Here is a 26,147-nt window from a genome sequence, read left to right on the forward strand (position 1 = left end):
AACAGACCCCAGCACCAAGGATATATTTCCCTCCCCTCCCCTATCAGCTTTCCGTAGAGACCACTCCCTCCGCGACTCCCTTGTCAGATCCACACCCCCCACCGACCCAACCTCCACTCCCGGCACCTTCCCTTGCAACCGCAGGAGGTGCAACACTTGCGCCCACACCTCCCCCCTCACCTCCCTCCAAGGCCCCAAAGGAAACTTCCATATCCGCCACAGATTCACCTGCACCTCCACCCACATCATCTACTGCATCCGCTGCAGCCGGTGTGGCCTCCTCTATATTGGGGAGACAGGCCGCCTACTTGCGGAGTGATTCAGAGAGCACCTCTGGGCCACCCGGACGAACCAACCCAAACCACCCTGTAGCACAGCATTTCAACTCCCCCTCCCACTCCACCGAGGATATGCAGGTCATTGGACTCATCCACCGCCAAACCACAACAACGCGACGGTCGGAGGAGGAGCGTCTTATCTTCCGACTGGAAACCCTCCAACCACAGGGGATGAACTTGGACTTCACCAGTTTCTTCATCCCCCCTCCCCCCACCTTGTCTCAGCCGAATCCCTCCAGCCCGGCACCGCCTTCCTGACCTGCAGTCTTCTTCTTGACCTCTCCGCCTCCATCCTACTCCGACCTATCACCCTCACCTTGACCTCTTTCCACCTATCACATTTCCAACGCCCCTCCTCCAAGTCCCTCCTCCCTACCTTTTATCTTCTCCTGCTGAACACTCTCTGCTCATTCCTGAAGAAGGGCCTGTGCCCGAAACGTCGAATCTCCTGTTCCCTGGAGGCTGCCTGACCTGCTGTGCTGTTCCAGCAATAAAGTTTCAACTTCTTAACCACTTTGTCTACTTTAATGGTAAGGTACTGGGGAGTACTGCTGAACAAAGAGACCTTGGAGTGCAGGTTCATAGTTCCTTAAAAATTGAGACACAGGTACAGAGAACAATAGAACATAGAACAATACAGCACAGAACAGGCCCTTCGGCCCACAATGTTGTGCCGAATATTTGTCCTAGCTTAAGCACCTATCCATGTACCTATCCAATTGCCGCTTAAAGGTCACCAATGATTTTGACTCTGCCACTCCCATAGGCAGCGCATTCCATGCCCCCACCACTCTCTGGGTAAAGAACCTACCCTTGACATCCCCCCCTATACCTTCCACCCTTCACCTTAAATTTATGTCCCCTTGTAACACTCTGTTGTACCCAGGGAAAAAGTCTCTAACTGTCTATTCTATCTATTCCCCTGATCATCTTATAAACCTCTACCAAGTCACCCCTCATCCTTCTCCGTTCCAATGAGAAAAGGCCTAGCACTCTCAAACTATCCTCGTACGACCTATTCTCCATTCCAGGCAACATCCTGGTAAATCTCCTCTGCACCCTCTCCAAAGCTTCCACACCTTTCCTAAAATGAGGCAACCAGAACTGCACACAGTACTCCAAATGTGGCCTTACCAAGGTCCTATACAGCTGCAACATCACCTCACGACTCTTGAATTCAATCCATCTGCTAATGAATGCTAATACACCACAGGCCTTCTTACAAGCTCTATCCACCTGAGTGGCAACTTTCAAAGATCTATGAACATAGACCCCATGATCCCTCTGCTCCTCCACCTTGCTAAGAACCCTACCGTTAACCCTGTATTCCGCATTCTTATTTGTCCTTCCAAAATGGACAACCTCACACTTGACAGGGCTGAACTCCATCTGCCACTCCTCAGCCCAGCTCTGCATCATATCTAAGTCCCTTTGCAGCTGACAACAATCCTCCTCACTATCCACAACTCCACCAATCTTCGTATCATCTGCAAATTTACTGACCCACCCTTCGACTCCCTCTTCCAAGTCATTAAAAAATTACAAACAGCAGAGGACCTAGAACTGATCCCTGCAGAACTCCACTTGTAACTGGGCTCCAGGTTGAATATTTACCATCTACCACCACTCTCTGACTTCGACTGGTTAGCCAGTTTTCTATCCAACTGGCCAAACTTCCCACGTTCCCATGCCTCCTAACTTTCCACATAAGCCTACCATGGGGAACCTTATCAAATGCCTTACTAAAATCCATGTACACTACATCCACTGCTCTACCCTCATCCACATGCTTGGTCACCTCCTCAAAGAATTCAATAAGACTTGTAAGGCAAGACCTACCCCCCACAAATCCGTGCTGGCTGTCCCTAATCAAGCAGTGTCTTTCCAGATACTCATAAACTCTAGCTGAAAATGTGTTGCTGGAAAAGCGCAGCAGGTCAGGCAGCATCCAGGGAACAGGAGAATCGACGTTTCGGGCATAAGCCTTTCTTCAGGAATAGATCTTCCTGAAGAAGGGCTTATGCCCAAAACGTCGATTCTCCTGTTCCCTGGATGCTGCCTGACTTGCTGCGCTTTTCCAGCAACACATTTTCAGCTCTGATCTCCAGCACCTGCAGACCTCAGTTTCTACTCATAAACTCTACCCTTTCCATTACTTTGCCTACCACCGAAGTAAGACTGACTGGCCTGTAATTCCCAGGGTTATCCCTATTCCCTTTTTTAAACAGGGGCACAACATTCGCCACTCTCCAGTCCCTTGGCACCACCCCCATTGACAGTGAAGACAAAAAGATCATTGCCAACGTTTCTGCAATTTCCTCTCTTGCTTCCCACATAATCCTAGGATATATCCCGTCAGGCCCAGGGGACTTGTCTATCCTCAAGTTTTTCAAAATGCCCAACACATCTTCCTTCCTAACAAGTATCTCCTCTAGCTTACCAGTCCGTTTCATGCTCTCCTCTTCAACAATACGGTCCCTCTCATTTGTAAATACTGAAGAAAAGTACTCATTCAAGACCTCTCCTATCTTTTCTGACTCAATACACAGTCTCCCACTACTGTCCTTGATCGGACCTATCCTCGTTCTCGTCATTCTCATGTTTTTCACACACGCATAAAAGGCATAAAAGGGGTTAACCTTGATCCTACCTGCCAAAGATTTTTCATGCCCTCTCTTAGCTCTCCTAATCCCTTTCTTCAGCTCCCTCCTGGCTATCCTGTATCCCTCCAACGCTCTGTCTGAACCTTGTTTCCTCAACCTTATGTAAGCCTCCTTCTTCCTCCTTATAAGACATTCAACCTCCCTCGTCAACCAAGGTTCCCTCACACGACCATCTCTTTCCTGCCTGACAGGTACATACATATCAAGGACACGTCGCATCTGTTCCTTGAAAAAGTTCCACACTTCAACTACATCCTTCCCTGACAGCCTATGCTCCCAATTTATGCTCCTCAGATCCTATCTTGCAGCATCGCATTCCCCCTTCCCCCAATTGTAAAACCTGCCCTGCTGCAAGCACCTATATCTCTCCAAAGCCAAGGTGAAAGTCACAGAATTGTGGTCACCATCACCAAAATGCTCACCCACTAACAAGCCCATCACTTGTCCCGGTTCATTACCGAGTACCAAATCCAATATGGCCTCCCCTCTGGTCGGACAATCTACATACTGAGTTAGAAAAGCTTCCTGGACACACTGCACAAACACCGACCCGTCCATGCATGGAATGAGCTGCTAGAGGAAGAGGTGGAGGCTGGTACGGCTACAGGTTTAGGGAGGGTTTAGCAGGCCAAATGTTGGTAAATGGGACTAGATTAATTTGGGATATCCAGTCAGCATGAATGAGTTGGACCGAAGGGTCTGTTTCCATGCTCTACAGCTCTGTGACTCGGTGACCTGTCCTGCTACCTGAAGTATTTCAGTGTGTTCGGTGCCTTCCTGAATGAACCTTCTCCATTTTGGCTCATCACAAGCCAAGATCCATCCTGAGTTGAATGGCGATGTTTAATCTTTTCAGTGATACTTCTCAGGGTGTCCTTTAAAGTGTTTCTGCTATTGTCCTGCTGGCATCAACTTCTACGTTGCTCAGGGGTCTAGTGTCAGGTGTCCAAGTAACAGGGACCTCCCACCAGAATGGGTTTTGACTGATTAGTGCCTGGATGCCCGGCAATTGGTTTGGGAGAAGATGGTGCTGTTAGACTGCCCATCTTGCAGATTCAAAGGGTCTGGCAAAGTGCAGGGATCATTGACCTTAATTGTCAGGAACAGTTCATTAGCTCTGGGTGCTGGTTTAAAGAGGACTTCAGTTTTCCAATGCTGAGTAAAAGGATAATTTTCTCAAAGTTCTTAGAATTGGCGCTCGGCCCTAATTTCATTTTGATAGACTTTGTGGAGGTTCCATTGGTGATCCTGACCAACCATTGGGGAAGCAATGGTTTAGTGGTATTACCAGTGGACTATTAATCCAGAAATCCAGGTAATATCCTGGGGATTTGGGCTTGCATCCAGACTCAAATTGAATTTAATAACAATCTGGAATTAAGAGTCTGACGATGACTTTGCCAATTGTCAGAAAAACACTATCCAGTTCACTAATGTCCTTCAGGGAAAGGAACTGCCTTCCTTACCTGGTCTGGCCCACATGTGATTGCAGACCCACAACAATATGGTTGACTCCTAACTGCCCTCTGGGCAATTAGGGATGAGCAATAAATGGTGGCCTAGCCAGCAATACCCAGATCCCAGGAATAATGAAAAAAAACATGTTACTTACCCTCCTTCCCCCACCCCGCAACCTCTGTGAGCCTTATTTAGTACACCTTTAGTGAGAAATACTTGACAATCCAAGTATATCACAGTAAACAGACAATATTCTGTTTCGTGTCATAGTCAAGTAGAACCTCAGCCTGTTGTGAATGCACCATCCATGGCCACCAAATCCTGGAACTGGACTCACACCCAGAGTTTCTGGATCAGAGGAAAGAACATTACCCATTGTGCCTCAAGACGTCCCCTGTCTCATCATATCATCCTGAATCTAAAGTAGCTTTTGGTTGACATTCAAGTCTTTGGAGGACTTTCCCAAGGGTTCCATGATTGATGGAGTCAAAGCCCTTTAACAGATCGGATAAAAGCATGTTGAGCTCTTGACATTATTTCAGACTTTACTTGGATGTATCATTCGACAAAGATTATTTATGTAGGTGGATGATTGAATCTCTGCTGTTGAGTGGGATATGGTTCAGGAGGTTTCATGAGAGAATCTTCCTCCATATGGACAGAGGTGTTGTGCCTCTTCAGTTCTTCATAGTAGGGCAAAGGTTTTAGCAACATCGCTGTTTCTCTCAGCACCCCCTTCTATAAGGCACTGAGACTTGGTTCACCTCCCAGAAGCACATCTGGCCACTGAACAACCAGAGATATCTTTCTTGCAAGGTACTCAAACTCAAGAGGGAAGGGAGTAGCAGGTTCTCCAGAACTGCAACGATGATCATCCAAGTAACTAACCTCCGAAGCCGATCTTCTTTTCTTGACCTAAGGTTGGCTCCCAATCTTGAGAAGAGCAGAGGGAATGTTTCATTGGAACTTTGAAGGATTTGTTAATTTAAAAGGCAGATTGATGTCAGTTCATGGGCAAAATTTGTTCCTGACTGTTCCACGTGGTGGAGCTTCCCTCTGGCATTTTTCTCTTCCCCACTTCCCTCTGGGCCCTTTCTCTGTGGGTTATTTTTCCATCCTCTTAGCTTTGGTCTCTTCCTCTCTGTTGTCTTCATTCTCGACCTTTTCTTAATATCCACCTCTCTCTGGGCCCTTTCCATGTACCACCTCTGCTCTGCTCGGGACTCTTTCTAGTCCTGTCCTGACTTGGCCTCGGAGCTCTTCCTCTCCCTCTCCCCCTCTCTCTCAGCCATTCCTTGCCGCCAACCTCTATCTTTGCTCACTTCTTCCTGAGGCAGGACTGAAGTGTCGCAGGTGATGCCTTTCAGATGAGATGCTCGGTACATGTCCCATGTGCCCTCAGCTGAATGTGAAGGTCCCATGGTACCATTCTGAAGAGACACTGGGGAGTTGTCTCTGATGTTAGGACTGGCATTTATCACAATTATTAATAGCAGAAACAGATCGTCTGGAGTTTGCTGTGGATAAGTTGCCTGTTTAAATGTCCTCCATTGCCTGTATATCAAGGATTACCTCAATTGCTGTAAACGGTTTCTGAATGGCTTGTAGTCTCCAGACATCTGATGGCAAACTGTACAATTTTCCTTCAGAATTGTTCCTGATTTCCAGTGCTTCACTGTCACATGTTAATGGATTACATTTGTTTTTACTTTTCATGTCAATCAGCTGGAGGGGGCGATGTGTTGGCTGCCATTGGTTCATCAGTTTTACTGGATCCTGGACACGGAGCTAATCTCAGCGACAGTCAGGTTGAATGGACGTTCACTGGCAGCGATGGAAAACTTGTCACTATCCTGGATTACGCACCAAATTTCCCAATAGTAAAACCAAATGAGGCCTTCAAATCCCGTTTACATTTTAATGCAGGCAATGGATCAGTGACGTTGACCAATCTGAAACCCAGTGACCAAGGGGTTTATACCGTCACTGTGGATAGTAACTGGAAGAGGAGTATGGATCTGAAACTCATTGGTAAGTGATTTCAATTTTTCATCTCTTTGAAAATGATGCACATTTCAAATCTCGAACAGTTTACAACTTGACAACACTGCCACAGAATTGGAACAGGAATAGTTCATTCAGCCCCTCTAATCCATTCTGTCATTCCATGGTTCGCCTGTACCTGGCTTCCATTGACCTATTCTGCCAGTTCCATTACCCAGTTGGAAAAACATTGACCTCGGTTGTGACAATTTTCACTGACCCCAGCAACCATGACCTCCCGGCAGTCAATTCCACTGTTCTTCCTGTGGTGGTATTGCGAGGGGGGAGAATACTTGAATGATTTCTGTGTAAGATGGTCCAGCTCTAGTTTTTTTATGTTAATCCATCTTGTTCCGGACTGTCCCATCAAGCAAGATGAAACAGAAACTACTGATCAGAATGGAGAAACAAATGACAGAAATTGACCTTCAGCTTCTGTTGTCATGCTGTATCTGAATTAAGGAATTCTGTGGGATTTGTGATCTATCTTTGTTGCTCTACTCAGTATCATAGTCCCAGAGGCCATTCTGTCTCATTGAGAGATGGATGACTTGTGGTGAGTATAACCTGAGGGTCACCACACCTTAGGGAAGGGGTAAGGTTGAGTAGGTGGGATCTTCACATGACCTCAACTCCAAATGGGAATGAACCCATGCCATTGGCAACACTCTGCATTACGGACCTATATTGGTAAGGTGGTTGGTTAGCTCAGTTGGCTGGGTGGCTGTTTTAGGTGCAGAATGATGCTAACAGTGTGACTTCATTGTGTAGGTCCCATGTTCTTGACCTCATTCCTCTCTGTAGCCTGGTGACCCTCAGATTAAACCAACACTGGTCCTCCCTCTCTCTCTGTCTCTGTCTATTTTCTGTCTCTCTTTGTCTCTCTATTTCTGTATGTGTGTATGTGTCTCTCTCTCTCTCTGTGTCTCTGTCTGTCTGTCTGTCTCTCTCTCTCTGTCTCTCTCTCTCTCTCTCTTGTCTGTCTGTCTCTCTCTCACTCTCTCTATCTTTTTCTCTCTGTCTCTGTTTCTCTGTCTATTTCTCTGTCTTTGTCTCTCTTTTTCTGAATGTCTATCTCTGTCTGTGTGTGTGTCTCTCTCTCTCTGTCTGTCTCTGTGTCTGTCTGTCTCTCTCTCTGTGTCTCTCTGTCTTTGTGTGTGTGTGTCTCTCTCCTGTGTCTCTCTTTCTCTGTCTGTATCTCTCTCTCTCTCTCTCTCTCTCTCTCTGTGTCTCTCTTGGTATCTGTCTCTGTCTCTGTGTCCCTCTGTCTGTCTCTCTCTCTGTCTCTTGTCTGTCTGTCTCTCTCTCACTCTCTCTCTATCTTTTTCTCTCTCTCTGCAAACCCCCTTGATCCCTTTAGCCACAAGGGCCATGTCTTGAATATATCTAACAAACTGACCCCAACAGCTTCCTGTGGGAGAGAATTTCACAGGTTCACAACTCTGAGGGAAGTGCGATGCATGGTATGAGTCATACAGCACAGAAACAGACCCTTAGTCCAACCAGTCCATGCTGAACATAATCCCAAACTAAACTAGTCCCATCTGCCTGCTCCTAGCCCTTATCCACCCAAACATTTCCTTTTCATTTGCTGAACCAAATGTCCTTTAAACGTTATAACTGTGTCCGCATCCACCACAGCCTCAGGAAGTTCATTCCGCACGCGGGCCAACCTCGTGTCTTTTTAAATCTCTCTCCTCCTACCTTAAAAATGTGCCCCCTTGCCTTGAAACCTCCCCCAATCCTGGGGAAAAGACGTTCACCATTAATCCTACCTGTACCCCTCATGATTTTATATACTTCTATGAGGTCACCTCCTGCGTTCCTCTGAAAAAATTCCCAGCTTTTCTTTACAACTCAAACCGTCGATACACAGCAACATCTTCTTTACTGTAGTGGTGAACTGTTTCGTAAATCAGAGCGAGGGGAGTGTGTTGGAATTGGGGTGTGTGGATTGGACAGGATTAAGAATGAATGTCACATTTACTATTTTTAGATCAGGCCTTGATTTAATGGATCTGAAAAATGTTACTGATGAGCTCAGTAGAAGAGGCCGTAAGGATTTGGAAGGATTCAGACAGTTCCTCTGGTCCTGTTTTACAATGAAAGATTCCAGTAAATGTTTCGACTTACGTGCTGCAGTCACAGTGGCCTCCAGTGGAGACCTGGTTGGGATTATTCCCGAATCCAGCCGATGGACTAGGGAGCAGTGATGGTCGGTGTTTGCGATCTGGCATCAGGCTGATAGAAGAGAAGGTGGAACTGCAGTGGGGGGGATCCTTCAGTCCTACATGAGGGCAGTGATGGCTGTCCACCAGCATATTCCACATAAAACGCAGTGCCCGCCACTTACACAGAATCCCTACAGTATGAAACAGGCCATTTGGCCCATAGAGTCCACACTGACCTTCCGACAAGCATCCTACCCAGACCCACCCTCTACCCTATCCCGATAACTCCACATTTCACATGGCTAATCTACCTAACCTATACATCCCTGGAAGCAATGGGCCATTTAACACCAAACCTGCACATAGAGTCATAGGGATGTACAGCATGGAAACACCCTCGTTCCATGTCGATCAGATATCTTAAATTAATCTAGTTCCATTTGCCAGCACTTGGCCCATATCCCTCTAAACCACATCTTTGTGACTATGGAGGAAACTGGAGCAAACCCATGCAGACACTGGGAGAATGTGCAAACTCCACACAGGAAGTCGACTGAGGGTGGATTTGAACCTGGGTCCCTGGCGCTGTGAGGCAGGTGTGCTAGCCACTGAGCCACTGTGCCATTTCCTCAGCCTTTCTCACATTCTGGTAATATGGTGGACACATCACATGGCCCCTGGAGCACCCATTTGAGAACTCTGAGGCTCTTAAGCAGTCCACAACACCGCGAGTTAAAGAGCCAATTCAGCCAGCAAGGATTGGGATGATGTGTGATGGTTCTTGGTACTGGATAGGATGGGAACAGCAGAGGTTTAGATGAGTTGAAGGATGGAAGTTGGGAGACTAACCAGGAGAGAATTGGAATAGTGAAGTTTTCTTTTCAAATTCATTCATGGGATGTGGGCATTGCTCACCAGGCCAACGGTTATTGTCTATCTCTAATTGCCCACAGGACAATTAAGAGTCAGCCACATTGCTGTGGGTTTGGAGCCACATGTAGGCCAGACCTGGTAAGGATGGCAGATTTCCTTTCCTGAAGGACATTAGCTAACTAGATAGTTTTAAAGCAACTGACGAGGGGGGGGGGGGGGGGGGGGGGAATGACATGATTGTCATTTAATTCCAGATTTTAGGACAGAAATTGAATTTCAATTTCCTCATCTACCACAGTGGATTCAATGCTACATCCCTCAGAATAATAAACTGGGGTTGGAGGTCATACAGTAGTTACCCTAACATTGGGCTACCACCTCCCCACCCTATTGAGGGTGGGTGAGGGGAGAAACGGTGTGAGAATTTCAGCAGAAGTAGGGACACAGCAGGGTGATGTTGGAGGTGTACAGACTTTGATGGGATTATGAGTGTGGGATTTTCCAGTCTCGCCGCATCGACAGAACAAAGTAAAGTGTAAAATTAGTCTTGTGAGCGGCATAAAATCAGATTCCCGCTGCTGAAATAAGCGATTAAGCGCTCCTCCATCAGGTAGGGTGTTGAATATTTCACCAGCAGGTAAAATACCTGGAGGGTGAGGATTGTCTTATAAGGAATAGCTCAAGAGGCTAGGCCTGTGTTCTCTGGAGTTTAGAAGAGCCCTAGGTGACTTAATTGAAACATTGACTGGGACTGCCATCATGTTAAGGGCATGGATGGAGCAGAATTTGTTAAGTATGTACAAGAAAATGTTCTTAATTGTCAGACAGAGGTTACAAATACTCTACCAGAACCACTTGAGTAAACAGCTTGTGGGGACTTGGAATTTTCTTTTTCTAACAGCCTGAATGGCTGTGGTCAGCTCTTAAAGATCAGGATTTCTGGGTGTAGCTTTAAGCAGAAGCTATTGGGGTCACAACAGAGTTGGAAGCTTGAGTGTATGTCTCCTGGCTGCTATTCTCTCTGAAATCTCTCTCGATGTTTATTTCCTCCTGGAGTGGAGAACTGCATGTGAGAACCTGTGTCTGAGTTTGCCTTTTTGCCACGGGAGTGTGCTTATGGGATGTTACTGTATTGGAACAGTCAATTACCAACAGTTACTGTATCTATTATTCTGGTAAGTTTTCCAATCGAGTTAAGTTTGTTTAAATTTTAACTGTAGTGTTTAAATAAATTGTGTTTTGCTTAATATTTGAGTAGTTTGATTGGTTGCATTGCACCTGGACCAGGTCCAATACGTTTGCCTTTAAAATGAAAGATTAGGGTCTGGGCTACCTTCTTAAAATATTCTGAGGGAGTCTGTTCAGGCCCATAGCACTTCATGCTCAGACCTATTTACCTGACTATTTATTCTCTGCCACAGAACCAATACCAGAACCTTTGATCAAAGCTACCTGTGTGGATTCCGCTGTTGAGCTGATCTGTCTAGTGGCTGCAGGGAAAGCAAGTTCCATTCTGTGGAAGAAAGGTCCTGATGTGATAAAGAATAGCCAACATTATCAGTTGGTGCAGAACAACAGCAAGCTGATCATTGTTAAAGCCACCGAAACAGACTGTGGGATCTACTCCTGCATCGTGGAAAATATGTTCAGCAAGAACAGCAATGCACATTCTCTTATTTTACACGGTGAGTCACACCTGGCAATCGGTTCCATTTCACTGCCATGCTTTGCACTCAGCCTGAACAGGCTACCTTTGAATGTTGGGACTTCATGATGAGGTGGTACAGGTGAGGCCCCTTCTGCAGTACTGAGTCCAGTTCTGGTCACCCTGTTATAGGAAGGATATTATCAAGCTGGAAAGGATTCAGGAAAGATTTCCCAGGGTGTTGCTGGGAATGGGGGGTTTGAGTTAGAAGGAGCGGCTGGACAGACTGAGACATCTTTCACTGGAGCGTGGGAAGTCGAGAGAGTTTTATAAATTTCATGAGGGCTACGGATAAGATGAATAGCAGGTGTTCTTTCCCAAGTGTGGGGGATTCTAAGATTAGATAGATAGATAGAAAGATTCCCTACAGTGTGGAAACAGGCCCTTCGGCCGAACAAGTCCACACCGACCCTCCAAAGAACAACTCACCCAGATCCATTCCCCTACATTTATCTCTGACTAATGCACCTAATGCTACGGGCAATTTAGCATGGCCAATTCACCTAACCTACACATCTTTGGACTGTGGGAGGAAACCGGAGCACCCGGAGGAAACCCACACAGACTCAGGAGAACGTGCAAACTCCACACAGACAGTTGCCCGAGGCAGGAATTGAACCCGGGTCCCTGGCGCTGTGCGGCACCAGTGCTAACCACTGAGCCACCGTAAGGTGAGAGGAGAAAGATTTTTAAAAGAACAAAGAGATTGTGGCAATTGGTTCGTGGTTCGTGTGTGGAATGAACTCCCAGAGGAAGTGGTGGATGCTGGAGTTCTAACATTTAAAAGACATGAATAGGAAATGTTTGCAGTGACATAGGCCAGAGGCAGGCAGGCGAGACCAGTTTAGTTTGGGATTATGGTCGTCATGGACTGTTGGACTGACGAGTCTGGTTCCATGCTTTATGACTCTTGGTTGCTAAAGATGGAGAAGCAGAAGCATTGTATATTCTCATGCCTGGAGAAGTGAGTAGAATGGAGGCTTGCAGTTCTTCAGAGTCGTAGGGTCTCCTTTTTCAGGGGTATCAAGTTTTTTGGATATTGGGAGAAGGTCAGAGTTTATTTTCGAAAAGGTAAGGTGCACAAAAGGGAAAAGCTCTTCAAGGTTGTTAGAGCAGACCTGAATGTGTGTAACAAGTACTTGAACTCAGTGGAGCTGCCAAAGGAACAGGCAAGATATTTAACAGGATGAGGGGCAAGAGACCCACAATATTTTCACAGGATGAAGGGCAAGTGAACTGTCAAACAGGCTGCCAATCTGTCACTTTGATCTCCTGGCCTTTAAATAGTTGAAATAAACAGCCTGCAGTCCTCTTTAAAAATGCTCATGTTTCACCCAGTCTGTGGATATAAGCTCTAGGCTATCATCACGCGAGTAGTACTCCATGACTGATTTCACCGATACTCATTATCAGAGTGGGGTGCTGTTCTGCTCAACATCTGATTGACAGTTCAAAGTAGTTCCAGACTTTTGAAGCTGGAGTATGTGTTTATAAGCGATGAACGAGAGTTAAATTCACTGAGCATTATGTATTCAACAAATTAATTTTTAAAAAACACGGTAAGTTTAATTTGAAAATGTGAGGTATTAGTACGATGAACAAGAACAGGGCTTACACAGTTAATGATAGAGGCCTGTGTAGTATTGTCAAACAGGGACCCAGGTGTTCAAGTACATAGTTCCTTGGGAATTGCGTCACAGGTTGACAAAGTGGTGAAGAAGACGTTTGGGCACACTTGTTTTCATTGCTCAGACTGTTACGTATAAGAGTTGGCATGTCATATTGCAGTTGTACAGGATGTTGCCGATACCACGTTTGGAGCACTGTGTACAATTCTAATCAGCCTGTTCTAGGCAGGATATTATTAAATTGGAAAGGGTGCAGAAAAGATTTACAAGGAAGAGGGGACTGGAGGGTTTGAGTTATGAGGGAGTGGCTAGAGTCATAGTCATAGAGATGTACAGCACGAAAACAGACCCTTCGGTCCAACCCATCCATGCCGACGAGATATCCCCAAACCAATCTAGTGCCACCTGCCAGCACCCGGCCCATATCCCTCCAAACCCTTCCTATTCATATACCTGTCCAAATGCCTCTTAAATGCTGTAATTGCACTAGTCTCTACCACTTCCTCTGGCAGCTTCTTCCACACACGCACCATCTTCTGCGTGAAAGAGTTGCCCCTTAGGTCCCTTTTATATCTTTCCCCTCTCAACCTAAACCTATGCCCTCTAGTTCTGGGCTTGCCCACCCCAGGGAAAAGTTACTCTATCCATGCTCCTCATGATTTTATAAACCTATATAAGGTCACCCCTCAGCCTCTGATGTTCCAGGGAAAACAGCCACAGCCTATTCAACTTCTCCCTACAGCTCAAATCCTCCAACCCTGGCAACATCCTTGTAAATCTTTTTTGAACCCTTTCAAGTTTCACAACATCTTTCCAATAGGAAGGAGACCAGAATTGCACACAATATTCCAAAGGTGGCCTAACCAATGTCTTGTACAGTTGCAACAAGATCACCCAACTCCTGTACTCAATACTCTGACCAATAAAGGAAAGCATACTAAACACCTTCTTCACTATCCTATCTACCTGCGACTCCACTTTCAAGGAGCGATGAACCTGCACTCCAAGGTCTCTTTGTTCATCAATACACCCTAAGAACTGAGCATTCAGTGTATAAGTCCTGCTAAGATTTACTTTCCGTAAATGTAGTACCTTGTATTTATCTAAATTAAACTCCATCTGCTACTCCTCAGCCCATTGGCCCATCTGATCAAGATCCCATTGTAATCTGAGATAATTTTCTTTGCTGTCTATTACACCTCCAATTTTTGTGTCAACTGCAAACTTACTAACTCTACCTCTTAAGCTCACATGCGAATCATTTATATAAATGGTGAAAAGTAGAGGGCCCAGCACCGATCCTTGTGGCACTCCACTGGTCACAAGCCTCCAGTCTGAAAAACAACCCTCCACCACCACCCTCCGGCTTCTACCTTTAGAGACAGTTCTGCATCCAAATGGCTAGTTCTCCCTGTATTCCATGAGATCTAACCTTGCTAACCAGTCTCCCATGGGAAACCTTGTTGAATGCCTTACCCTGAAGTCCACACAGATCATGTCTACCACTCTGCCCTCATCAATCCTCTTTGTTACTTCTTCAAAAGACACAATCAAGTTTGGTAGACATAATTTCCCACGCACAAAGCCATGTTGACTATCTTTAATCAGTTCTTGTCTTTCCAAATACATGTGCATCCTGTCCCTCAGGATTCCCTCCAACAACTTGCCCACCAACAACTTCAGGCTCACCAGTCTACAATTCCCTGGCTTGTCCTTACCACCTTTCTTAAACAGTGGCACCACGTTTGCCAACCTCCAGTCTTCCGGCATCTCACCTGTGATTATTGATGATACAAATATCTCAGTAAGAGGCCCAGCAATCACTTCCCTGATCAGGTTCTGGGGATTTATCCACTTTTATGTTTTCAAGACATCCAGCACTTCCTCCTCTGTAATATGGATATTTTTCAAGATGTCACCATCTACATCCGCACATTCTATATCTTACATGTCCTTTTCCACAGTAAACACTGATGCAAAATACTCGTTTAGTATCTCCCCCATCTCATGCGGCTCCACTCAAAGGCCGCCTTGCTGATCTTTGAGGGGCCCTATTCTCTCCCTAGTTAACCTTTTGTCCTTAATGTATTTGTAAAAACCCTTTGGATTCTTCTGAACTCTATTTGCCAAAGCTATCTCATGTCCCCTTTTTGCCCTGCTGATTTCTCTCTTAAATATATGCTTACAGCCTTTATACTCTTCTAAGGATACACTCGATCTATCCTGTCTATACCTGACATATGTTTCCTTCTTTTTCTTAACCAAACCCTCAATTTCTTTAGCCATCCAGCATTCCTATACCTACCAGCCTTTCCTTTCACCCTGAAAGGAATATACTTTCTCTGGACTTTCATCTCATTTCTGACGGCTTCCCATTTTCCAGCCGTCCCTTTACCTGCGAACATCTGCTCCCAATCAGCTTTTGAAAGTTTTTGCCTAATACTGTCAAAATTGGCCTTTCTCCAATTATGGTCGCTGGCCCCAAAGTGCTCCCCCACTGACACATCAGTCACCTGTCCCAAGTTATTTCTCAAGTTTGGCACCTTCTCTCCTTGGTACATTCACATACTGAATCAGAAAATGTTCTTGTGCATGTTTAACAAATTCCTCTCCATCTAAACCCTTAACACTATGGCAGTCCCAGTCTATGTTTGGAAAGTTAAAAGTCCCTACCACAACCACCCTATTATTCTTACAGATAGCTGAGATCTCCTTACAAATTTGTTTCTCAATTTCCCTCTGACAATCAGGGGTTCTATAATACAATCCCAATAAGATGATCATCCCCTTCATATTTCTCAGTTCTACCCAAATAATGTCCCTGGATGTATTTCCGGGAATATCCTCCCTCAGTACAGCTGTAATGCTATCCCTTATCAAAAATGCCACTCCCCCTCCTCTCTTGCCTCCCTTTCTATCCTTCCTGTAGCATTTGTATCCTGGAACATTAAGCTGCCAGTCCTGCCCATCCCTGAGCCATGTTTCTGTTATTGCTATTATATCCCAGTCCCATGTTCCTAACTATGCCCTGAGTTCACCTGCCTTCCCTGTTAGGCCTCTTCCATTGAAATAAATGCAGTTTAATTTATTAGTCCTATTTTGTACTTTGCTTTGTCCCTGCCTGCCCTGACCATTTGACTCGCTTCTGTTCTCAACTGTACCAGTCTCCGATTGATCTCTTTCCTCACTATTTCACTGGGTCCCACTCATCACCTTAATAGTTTAAATCCTTCCGAGCAGCTCTAGCAAATTTCCCTGCCAATATATTATCCAATTCAGGTGCAATCCGTCCTTCTTATACAAATCACTTCTACCCCAGAAGAGATTCCAATGATCCAGAAATGTGAACCCTTTTCCCATACACCAGCCCCTCAGCCATGCATTCATTTGCTCTATCCTCCTATTCCGACCCTCACTAGATCGTAGCACTGAGAGTAATCCAGATATTATTACTCTCGAGGACCTCCTTTTAAAATTCCTGCCTTTCTGTAATCTCCCTTCAGAATCTCAACCTTTTCACTTTCTATGTCATTGGTTACAGTGTGTCCAATGACCTCTTGCTGGTCCCTTTCCCCTTTGAGAACATTCTGCACCCTCTCTGAGATATCCTTGATCCTGGCACTAGGGAGGCAACGCACCTTTCTGATTTTTCGCTGCTGGCCACAGAAACGTCTGTCTCACTAGAGCATGGGAGGTTGAGGAGTGACCGCAGACATTTATAAAATCATGAGGGGCATAGATTAAATGAATAATAAAGACTTTTTTTCCCATAGAGTAGTGGAGTTAAAAACTAGAAGGCATAATTTTAAGATGAAAGGAGAAATATTTAAAAGGGACCTGAGGGGCAATCTTTTCACACACAGGGTGGTTCATATGTGGAATGAACTGCTGGTGGAAGTGGTGGATGAAGGTACAGTTGCAACATTTGAAAGACATGGGATGAGTACATGAAATGGGCCAAATGCTGGCAAACGGGACTAGATTTGTTTAGGATATCTCGTCGGCATAGCCGAAGGGTCTGGTTCTGTGCTGTACAATTCTATGACTCTCAGTACATCAATTGACACAATAAATTTATTCAATCTCATCATTGGTCCTGAGGTCTCTCCGTATTGGATACTTACTGAGTTTATATGGTAGGTTTAAGGGAAGAGGGTAAGGAATGGACATGGCCTGTCATGACTGTTTGGCAGAGGGTTACAAAGAGCCATGGGGAGTGGATGGAGCTGGTATCGGTTGGCATAGGTGGGACATTGGCAATGTGGTGCTGTGGTGACGGGGAGTGATGGGGTGAGGGTAGCATTCATTTATCTTTTTATCTTCACATCTTCAAAAAACAAAGTACCTGAGCACCGGGGCCAGACTTTCAGCCATCGCACCTCCCCACCCAGAATCCTCCGAGCTCTTTCTCATGTTGTCTGGCACGGCTCCCATTTTCACCCATCTCTTGGCACAAAAATCCAACCATTTTGGGCGTTTTTCCACAGGTCAGGTTTGTAGGGCTGGGAATTGTCGTAGCTCTGCACTCATGACCCAGGAGCAAAATAAAACAACAGAATTAAGCCCACAATTTCTTGATGCACACCTCTGGCATCTACTGCGAATGTTAACGGAGAAGATCAATGCTTAGGTTCAGATCCTTCTTCAGAATGCAGGCAGGTTGCCCAATACAGGAGATCAAACAATGGTCCATTATGATGCACTGCTGGATTATTGAGTCAAGGTAAGTTATTGTGGTAGCACTGCATCTAAATGTGTGTATTTCACATTGAAACAGAATGGGCCTGTTAGGAAGTGTTCCATTTTCAGCATGCTATCACAAAGCTAGTCCCTTTCTAAAAACTGTTCCTTGGCTCCAGGATTGTCTGTCCTTGATTTTTTTCAGAGGAGTAATAAACCAGGCTGGGCTCCGATCAGTCTGGTTTGGTACAGAGATGAAAAGGATTTTGAGCGGCCTTTTGTTTATATGTAAACAGATGAGACTTCAGGCCAAAGTTTTAGAAGTGACCTGTATAAAGAAAGGGGCGTGGCCTGCTCTCCAGCTGAGCTGAACAGTTTTAGTTCAGTCTGGAACTGGTTGAAAGTTCAACAGGGAGCTGTGTGGAAATTCTCTGTCTCTTTTCTGCCCTTCAACTTCAACCTGTAAGCGTATTCCATTTATACTGGGTTTTGAAGGGAGTTTGCGTATTGGGACTATAGAGAGACATAGAGATGTACAGCATGGAAGCAGACCCATCGGACCAACCCATCCATGCCGACCAGATATCCCAACCCAATCTAGTCCCACCTATCAGCACCCGTCCTATATCCCTCCAAACCCTTCCTATTCATATACCCATCCAAATGTCTCTTAAATGTTGCAATTGTACCAGCCTCCACCACTTCCTACTTCCTCTGGCAGCTCATTCCATACACGTACCACCCTCTGTGTGAAAATGTTGCCCCATATGTCTTGTTTATATCTTTCCCCTCTCACCTTAAACCTATGCCCTCTAGTTCTGGACTCCCTGACCACAGGGAAAAGACTTTGCCTATTTACCCTATCCATGCCAATCATAACTTTGTAAACCTCTATAAGGTCACCCCTCAGCCTCTGACGCTCCAGGGAAAACAGCCCCAGCCTGTTCAGCCTCTCCCTAATGCTCAAATCCTCCAATCCTGGCAACATCCTTGTAGATCCTTTCTGAACCCTTTCAAGTTTCACAACATCTTTCTGATAGGAAGGAGACCAGAATTGTATGCAATATTCCAACAGTGGCCTAACCAATGTCCTGTACAGCCGCAACATGACCTCCCAACTCATGTACTCAATACTCTAACCAATAAAGGAAAGCACACCAAACATCTTCTTCACTATCCTATCTACCTGCAACTCCACTTTCAAGGAGCTATGAACCTGCACTCCAAGGTCTCTTTGTTCAGCAACATTCTCTAGGACATTACTATTAAGTGTATAAGTCCTGCTAAGATTTGCTTTCCCAAAGCGTTCTCAGCCCATTGGCCCATCTGGTCAAGATCCTGTTGTAATCTGAGGTAACCCTCTTTGCTATCTATTACACCTCCAATTTTGGTGTCATCTGCAAACTTGCTAACTGTACCTCTTCTGCTCGCATCCAAGTCATTTATGTAAATGACAAAAAGTAGAGAACACAGCACCGATCCTTGTGGCACTCCACTGGTCACAGGCCTCCATTCTGAAAAACAAATCTCCACCACTACCCACTGTCTTCTACCTTTGAGCCAATTCTGTATCCAAATGGCTAGTTCTCCCTGTATTCCATGAGATCTAACCTTGCTAATCAGTCTCCCATGTGGAACCTTGTCGAACGCCTTACTTAAGTCCATATAGATCACATCGACTGCCCTGCCCTCATCAATCCTCTTTGTTACTTCCTCAAAAACCTCAATCAAGTTTGTGAGGCATGACTTCCCACGCACAAAGCCATGTTGACTATCCCTAATCAGTCCTTGCCTTTCCAAATACATGTACATCCTGTCCCTCAGGATTCCCTTTAAGTCTAGTTGGATCAGTTGAGTTCTGTAGGGGTTTGTTATTCTTTATTCATTATGTAACTTTGTGAATACATTTTTGTCTGTTTTAAAATCTAGTAGTCAACCTAGCTAACTTACACCAGGTAATTTTCACTGTACACTTACTGAAACAAATTGCAAAGTTATAGTCTGAGCTGCCTGCTTAAGAATGGTCTGAGTGGTCTGGCCTAGTCCATAACAATGCAAATCAATGAGAACTTCAATTTTAAGGCAAGGCAGACCTTGTTTGCAATTTGTAAATTGTTTTCAAAGTTGCATGAGCTAAAAATAAATTTTCTCTTTCAGATGTTCCACTGCTACTCAACTGCGCAAAGGTATTATCCATCGCTGCGCTGGTCACTGCTGTTGTTACCTTGATTTGTAAAATAATTGAGTTCTTCATTGAGCTCAAAACGAGAAGTAAGCAGAAGCAAGGTAATGTTGAAGGTTTTCAAAATGTTCTAACATAAGTGGGCGGCACGGTGGCTCAGTGGTTAGCACTGCTGCCTCACAGCGCCAGAGACCCGGGTTCAATTCCCGCCTCAGGCGACTGACTGTGTGGAGTTTGCACGTTCTCCCCGTGTCTGCGTGGGTTTCCTCCGGGTACTCCGGTTTCCTCCCACAGTCCAAAAGATGTGCAGGGTCAGGTGAATTGGCCATGCTAAATTGCCCATAGTGTTAGGTAAAGGGTAAACGTAGGGGTATGGGTGGGTCGGTGTGGACTTATTGGGCCGAAGGGCCTGTTTCCACACTGTAATCTAATCTAATCTAATCTAAAGAATAGAGACAGTGAGTCATCTAAATGTGCCTCTTCTTTGCATCGAGTTTTAATTTCAATGTGGGGACGTTACTTGCTCAAGAAATATTGATTGGAATTTGCTGGTAATTTCAGGTCTTCAGCTTCATCAAAATCTACTCCAAATCTTGCAGTTCCTTCTTCTTATCGGTGCATTTGGTTGCTGGATCTACACTGAAGGTACAGTATGTTCTCCCGTTTCTTTGCTCCTAATTGGTAATTGTATTTCTACGCTAAGATACCTCTGATGGATTCAGTTCCAGAGCAGTCTGTTTCTTGAGGTAAATCTTGGCTGGATTCTAACTTGACGTTCACAAATTGTGTCTCCCACCCCAGTTGCAATCTCTTCCGTCGGGCAGAAAATGCAAAAATTAGGCGTCCCAACAGATTCACGAACAGCTTGTTTCCCTGCTGTTATTAAACTTCCCAATGGACCTCTCAAAAGCTGCATTTAATGTTGATCTTGGTCTTGTGCACCTTCTCGGCAACCACAAGATTGTATTCCTCACTGTGTTCTATCACCCTGATGCACCTTGTGCGGCATGATCTGACTGTACTGCATGCAAAACAAAACTTTTCACTGTACCTAGGTACATGTCACAATTAGTGAGTCTTGAGAAGATTGATAGCTCAGGTTGAGGTTCTGGATGTACGTTTGCTCGCTGAGCTGGAAGGTTAATTTTCAGATGTTTCGTCACCATACTAGATAACATCTTCAGTGAGCCTCCAGACGAAGCACTGCTGATGATTCCTGCTTTCTATTTATATGCATATAAATAGAAAGCAGGAATCATCAGGAATTCGTTGTCCGGAGGCTCACTGAAGATGTTACCTAGTATGGTATGGTGATTTGAAAATGAATCCTCCAGCTCAGTGAGCAAACCTACATCCATGTGTCACAATAATAAATCAAATCAAATCCAAAAGAAATTGCCAGTTTGTGAGCTTGTGATCAAAAAGTGTACATAATGTCCAGAGCTACGGACCAAGAATTGGAAAATTTGATTAGTGCAGTCAGACCTTGACTGGACTGAGGACATTGGGCTGAATGGTCTGCTTTGTGCTATAAACATCTGAGTCTCTGAGAATAAACTCATCCAGCTTCTTTCTGCATCTGAGCAGGGTGACATTAGGCAATTAACAGTAAGGTGCCCGTTTTCTGTTCCCTTCTGAGTGAGTGTGAGCAGTAGCTGGGTTATCGCATCTGTACTGTACATTATTGTCCCTAGGGGCTGTTGGATTTGTGTGGTGTGAAATCAGGAATGCTGGTCTGGTGCACAATTGCAGATCCCTTCCCCGTATTGTCCGAATAGTAAAAGCACACCTGACTCTCCCTTAGTCTCTCTGAGTAAGTAATGTACTCAGTGGTTTGTCTGGGCTCCAGCCATTGCTCCAGCTGATTCTTTCGCACATTTTTGTTCCACATAAGCCTCACCATGACCTTCTTTACCTTATTCAGTCAAATCTCGCCATTCGCCTTCACATATTTTAACTGTATTGACACAATTCCCCTCATTGCAAATACTCTTTGGGTAAAGAATTTGCCTCTGAATTTCTACAGGAGTTATTCATTACATTGTATTTATGACTTCAATTTTGTCACCTCCCCACACCACCCCTCCCCAGGGCAACACGGTGACTCAGTGGTTAGCACCGCTGCCTCACAGTGCTAGGGACCCTGGTTTGATTCCAGCCTCGGGCAACTGTCTGTGTGGAGTTTGCACACATTCTCCCTGGGTTTCCTCTTGCAATCCAAAGGTGTGCAGGTTAGGGTGAATTGGCCGCGCTAAATTGCCCATAGTGTTCAGGGATGTGTAGGTTAGGTGCATTAGTCAGGGGTAAATTTAGACTAATGGGTTTAGGTGGGATACCCTTCAGAGGGTCGGTGTGGACTTGTTGGGTCAAAGGGCCTGTTTCCACATTGTAGGGATTTTGTTCTCAGTGGAAACATTGCATTTATCAAAAAGCTTCAGACTTTCCTGATAATTATGACCTTTACATCATGGGTTGTATTTCTTGTGAATTACTTCTGAACCCTCACCAGTGACCCTATCATTGTTTATGAAGTGATTCCAAATGTTATTCACCCTTCATTCAAAATGTGCTTGATATAACCTCTTCATTTTTGAATTGACTTCCTCTGGAAATGGAACCCAATGGGCTTATTAACTCGAGTCATTAGTGTAAATGATTGATGGTTCTGTACTCCCTTTGCTACTGCAGTCCGTTTAGACTTGTATTTTCCAATCAGCTTGCAGTCTCCTTTTTCCTCCAAAGTTTAACAACATGCTTATCCATTCTGCCACTCACTCTCCAACTCCATGTGTTGGGACCTTAATCATGAGCCATACCAAAATACTTTTGACAATCTGAATGTTCTACCTCTGCATTAGCCTTGATTGTAAAAGTGTCCATAGACAATCATTTGCACGCTGCACATTCTTAATTTGAATGGAGAATTAAATGGAAATGGTTATTATTCCCTAATTTACAAATTGATTTAATTTTGTTCACGTTTCCTTCCCTGAATAGGGCCTACCAAAATCACAGTGATCGTCTTGATGTTTTTATTGCTCCTGTTAGCAGGAGTCATATCTTCGACTTGGTGCATGATGTTCTATAACACAAAAAAGTTCAGCAAGATCTACATTGCTAAACGTAAGTTCAGGTACAAACTCCATATCTGTATGGCATATATCTGCACAACTACATGTTTGTATAGCAAAACCTTTGTGTAGTGGAGCGTGGGGGGGAATATTAGTGAAATTAAGATTCACAGGCATGGAGGGAGCGTAGAGATTAATGAGGCAGCCTGCTCAATAGATTGGCTCAGACTTGGACCTGATGACCTCCAGAAAACGTTGGATGGTAAGTGGATGATAATTCAGGAAGACCACAAATGTGTGGGTTGGCAGTGCCCAGCATTCGTGGTGTGGAGCTGGAAGAGATACAGTTTCTTCAGAAAACTCTTTGACTGAAATAACTGGAAGGACATTGCACAGTGAGTACTCCCGTCCTGTTTTCTGCATTCTGTAGAAGACCACGTGTTTTTCATTTGACTGGAAACTGAACTGCAAGTTGGAATGCTTTAACTGAAAACCTGAAGTTTGCAACTTGTAAGAAGGAAAACAACTGCTGCACCTTCTTGGGCTGTGCCATACAATATTGCTTTTGGAAGCTTCAAAGGTGGCATTTGAGTCTGAATGGCACAAGCTAAAGAGATTCTGCCTAGAATTAACTTTCTGATTCATTGGGCTACAGAATGTTGAGAAGCTTTAAGTGCCAGAGAGAGAGAGAAAAAACATCCAGCCTGGAGACAGCATTCTCTCATGGTTTTTTTTTTCTCTCTCTCTCTCTCTCTCTCTCACTCTTTTCGTCTGGGGAAAATGACAAAAAAACCTCAGAACATTTTGAAGAAAGAATTCGACAAGAAAAGGCCCAAGTTCGCCTGCTCAGCCATCAAATTGAGAAATAACTATCACCAGCCAGTCAGCGGCTTCTCACCATTGTAAACACCAAAGGAATTTGAGAGAGTAAAGATCTTCCACCCTGTAGTCTGGAATTTGATCTTTGAAATGTTGTTTGTCCTTTCTGTATTCTTTTCCACCCATGGTTTATGTGTTAAACTATTTATCTTTGGTCCTCTTCATCACGTTTGAATGTTTATGTGTATTTGGGAGGGGACTTGAAGTAGCTTAAAAATGTGTTGCTGGAAAAGCGCAGCAGGTCAGGCAGCATTCAAGGAGCAGGAGAATCGACGTTTCAGGTATAAGCCCTTCTTCAGGAATGTCGATTCTCCTGCTCCTTGGATGCTGCCTGACCTGCTGCGCTTTTCCAGCAACACATTTTTAAGCTCTGATCTCCAGCATCTGCAGTCCTCACTTTCTCCTAGGGACTTGAAGTAGCATAGTTAAGTTGCAATAAAAGGGCAATATTTTCTATCTAATCTTCCTGTTGAAGTTAAGTGTGTTACAATAATTAGAGACATTTTAATTTCTACCGAAGTAACCTGGTGTGGTTTGCTTTTGCGCAGGATATTTGTTTGACAGTCAAATTGGGTTTATGGGTCGCATGGACATTTTTATGTATTAGCATGTTTTGTGACAAATTGTGGAACAGCGATGCACTAATCCCAGTTAGGTCAGGCTGATAGAAATGTCCTGAATGTGTTTTGGATCCACATTTGTGTAATTAGATTGATCCATCATGTATTGCAGGAATTCACCAGGTAAAAGTGAAAATAACCAACAGAGAATGTCCCTGCCCCCTGATGTAGATTATCTAGGCACCCAAAATGTGGTATCTAAGGTGATGATTTTATTCCCAAGGAACAGATCAAGTGTACAAATATGTGTCTCCGTGTTTCCAAATACGTTCTGCTGGAAATAGCCCATCCCATGTGCTAGAACCTCCGATCAATAATTTTATGCTCCGACTTAGAATCATGAGTTAGGTCAACCTGTGGTTCTCTGTCTGGAACATCAACTTGCTGCTGTCAGATTTCACTACCTGGTGGTTTAACGGTTTCCTGTGTTCAATATATTAGCCCAAGGTTGGCGGTATAGGTCAGCAGGAGGCCAAAGCAACAGTGAGAGTTTCCCTGGAAAAGCGAATTGAAGAGAGAGATGCACACATCCATATTAGGCCACTGTTTGTCTATCTGCTGATTTTAAGTGATCGCATATCTGGCAGACTGCTCGTGAGGTGCATTTTGTCCTGTCCAATTTTCCTGTTAGCACTAAATTCGGGTGATTCCAAAATCCCAAACAAGAAAATCGTCCTTGTACCTTTTTTTTGAATATCTGTCCTTCCCAAGGCAGACGGATCGGAAGGTGTGTTTTGCGTGTGATGGGTGAGCTCTGTTTGATTCTGTTTGATTTGTTGCCAGCTTACCGTCTGATACAAATGGTTTCTGTGACTCCAGCGAGTGGAATCGTTGTGATCTGTCTGTCGTGCTCGCTGATTGTGGACACAGTGAGAGAAGCTGGTGAGTGTTCAAAGGTGAAACTGGAGCCAATACGTTCACTGCAGATGTACCATACTGTCTGATGGGAGAGCTCATAATGCAGTCATTTTTACCAGGCTTTCCACGGGACGGTGTTCAATCACGAGAAGTTTATAGGGTAGGAGACCATATGGCCCATCCTGTCTGTGCGAGATCAATCCAAATCAAACCCCACATTCTCACTCTCTCCTCGCTTCCCTGTATCACTGTCTGCTTCAAATATTAACGCCATTCCCCCTGAAAGACTCATCTGGTAAAAGATTCGATGCTTCGAAAACTTCTGAGAGTACAGTTTCAAAATGATCACAGAAATTACAGAGCAGGAACAGACCACTACAGCTGAACTATCCCATTGCCAGAGCTTACGATCTAGTGGATCTCCAAACCATTCCTCCTCCATCTAAATCTTATTGGCAAAGTGCCCTATTTAACTTCTCCCTCTTAAAAAGTTTCTTCTTACATGTGTCTAAATACTTTCTGTTCACCTCTGGGATAGATGGGACATTTCCATAGGTCTCCTAGCCTAGAGAGAGGGACATCACTGCTAAGTCATCTTCATACATGTGTGTCAATGCTCACTTCAATGGCTGCATATAGTAATGTGCTTTACCTTCTCTCTGTTCGCTGGTAAGGAAGATTCTGTTGTGTTTCTGATTTGATTTCTTGGTGACTATCTTATAATAATGGCCTTTGAGTTTGTTTTAAAAAATTCTCAAGGTCAGGTTCGTAGGAGAGTAGTCTGACACAGAACAAACGACCAAGAGGCGAGACTGCTAGAATATGGGCATTTTATTCCCCGCAGTGTCGCACAACGGGTCTGGTTTATGCTCACTCTACATGTTACAAAAACTGGGAGCCGTCAGTTCTTGTAGAGCGGTTGCCAACAACCCACGCTCGGCGGTTAAACGTAACCCCGGAGCAGACTCACCGAACTGG

At 44.7% G+C, this 26,147-nt stretch overlaps 1 protein-coding gene across 2 annotated transcripts in view; it reads left to right on the forward strand.

Annotated features, from left to right (window-relative positions):
• LOC148140475 (uncharacterized) overlaps positions 1 to 26,147 on the forward strand; it is a 38,650-nt gene that overhangs the window by 2,019 nt on the left and 10,484 nt on the right. For both annotated transcript variants that reach the window (XM_087979411.1, XM_087979409.1), the window contains exons 2-7: positions 6,185 to 6,490; positions 10,968 to 11,231; positions 19,717 to 19,845; positions 20,303 to 20,386; positions 22,739 to 22,864; positions 25,095 to 25,193. In XM_087979411.1, coding sequence (XP_087835537.1) covers positions 6,185 to 6,490; positions 10,968 to 11,231; positions 19,717 to 19,845; positions 20,303 to 20,386; positions 22,739 to 22,864; positions 25,095 to 25,193 — 1,008 coding nt within the window. The remainder of the gene's footprint in view (positions 1 to 6,184; positions 6,491 to 10,967; positions 11,232 to 19,716; positions 19,846 to 20,302; positions 20,387 to 22,738; positions 22,865 to 25,094; positions 25,194 to 26,147) is intronic.

Source organism: Chiloscyllium plagiosum, unplaced genomic scaffold, assembly GCF_037043375.1.
Source record: "Chiloscyllium plagiosum isolate Xiang-an unplaced genomic scaffold, Cpla_swu_hap1 HiC_scaffold_35, whole genome shotgun sequence".
In the NCBI taxonomy this organism is placed as follows: domain Eukaryota; kingdom Metazoa; phylum Chordata; class Chondrichthyes; order Orectolobiformes; family Hemiscylliidae; genus Chiloscyllium; species Chiloscyllium plagiosum.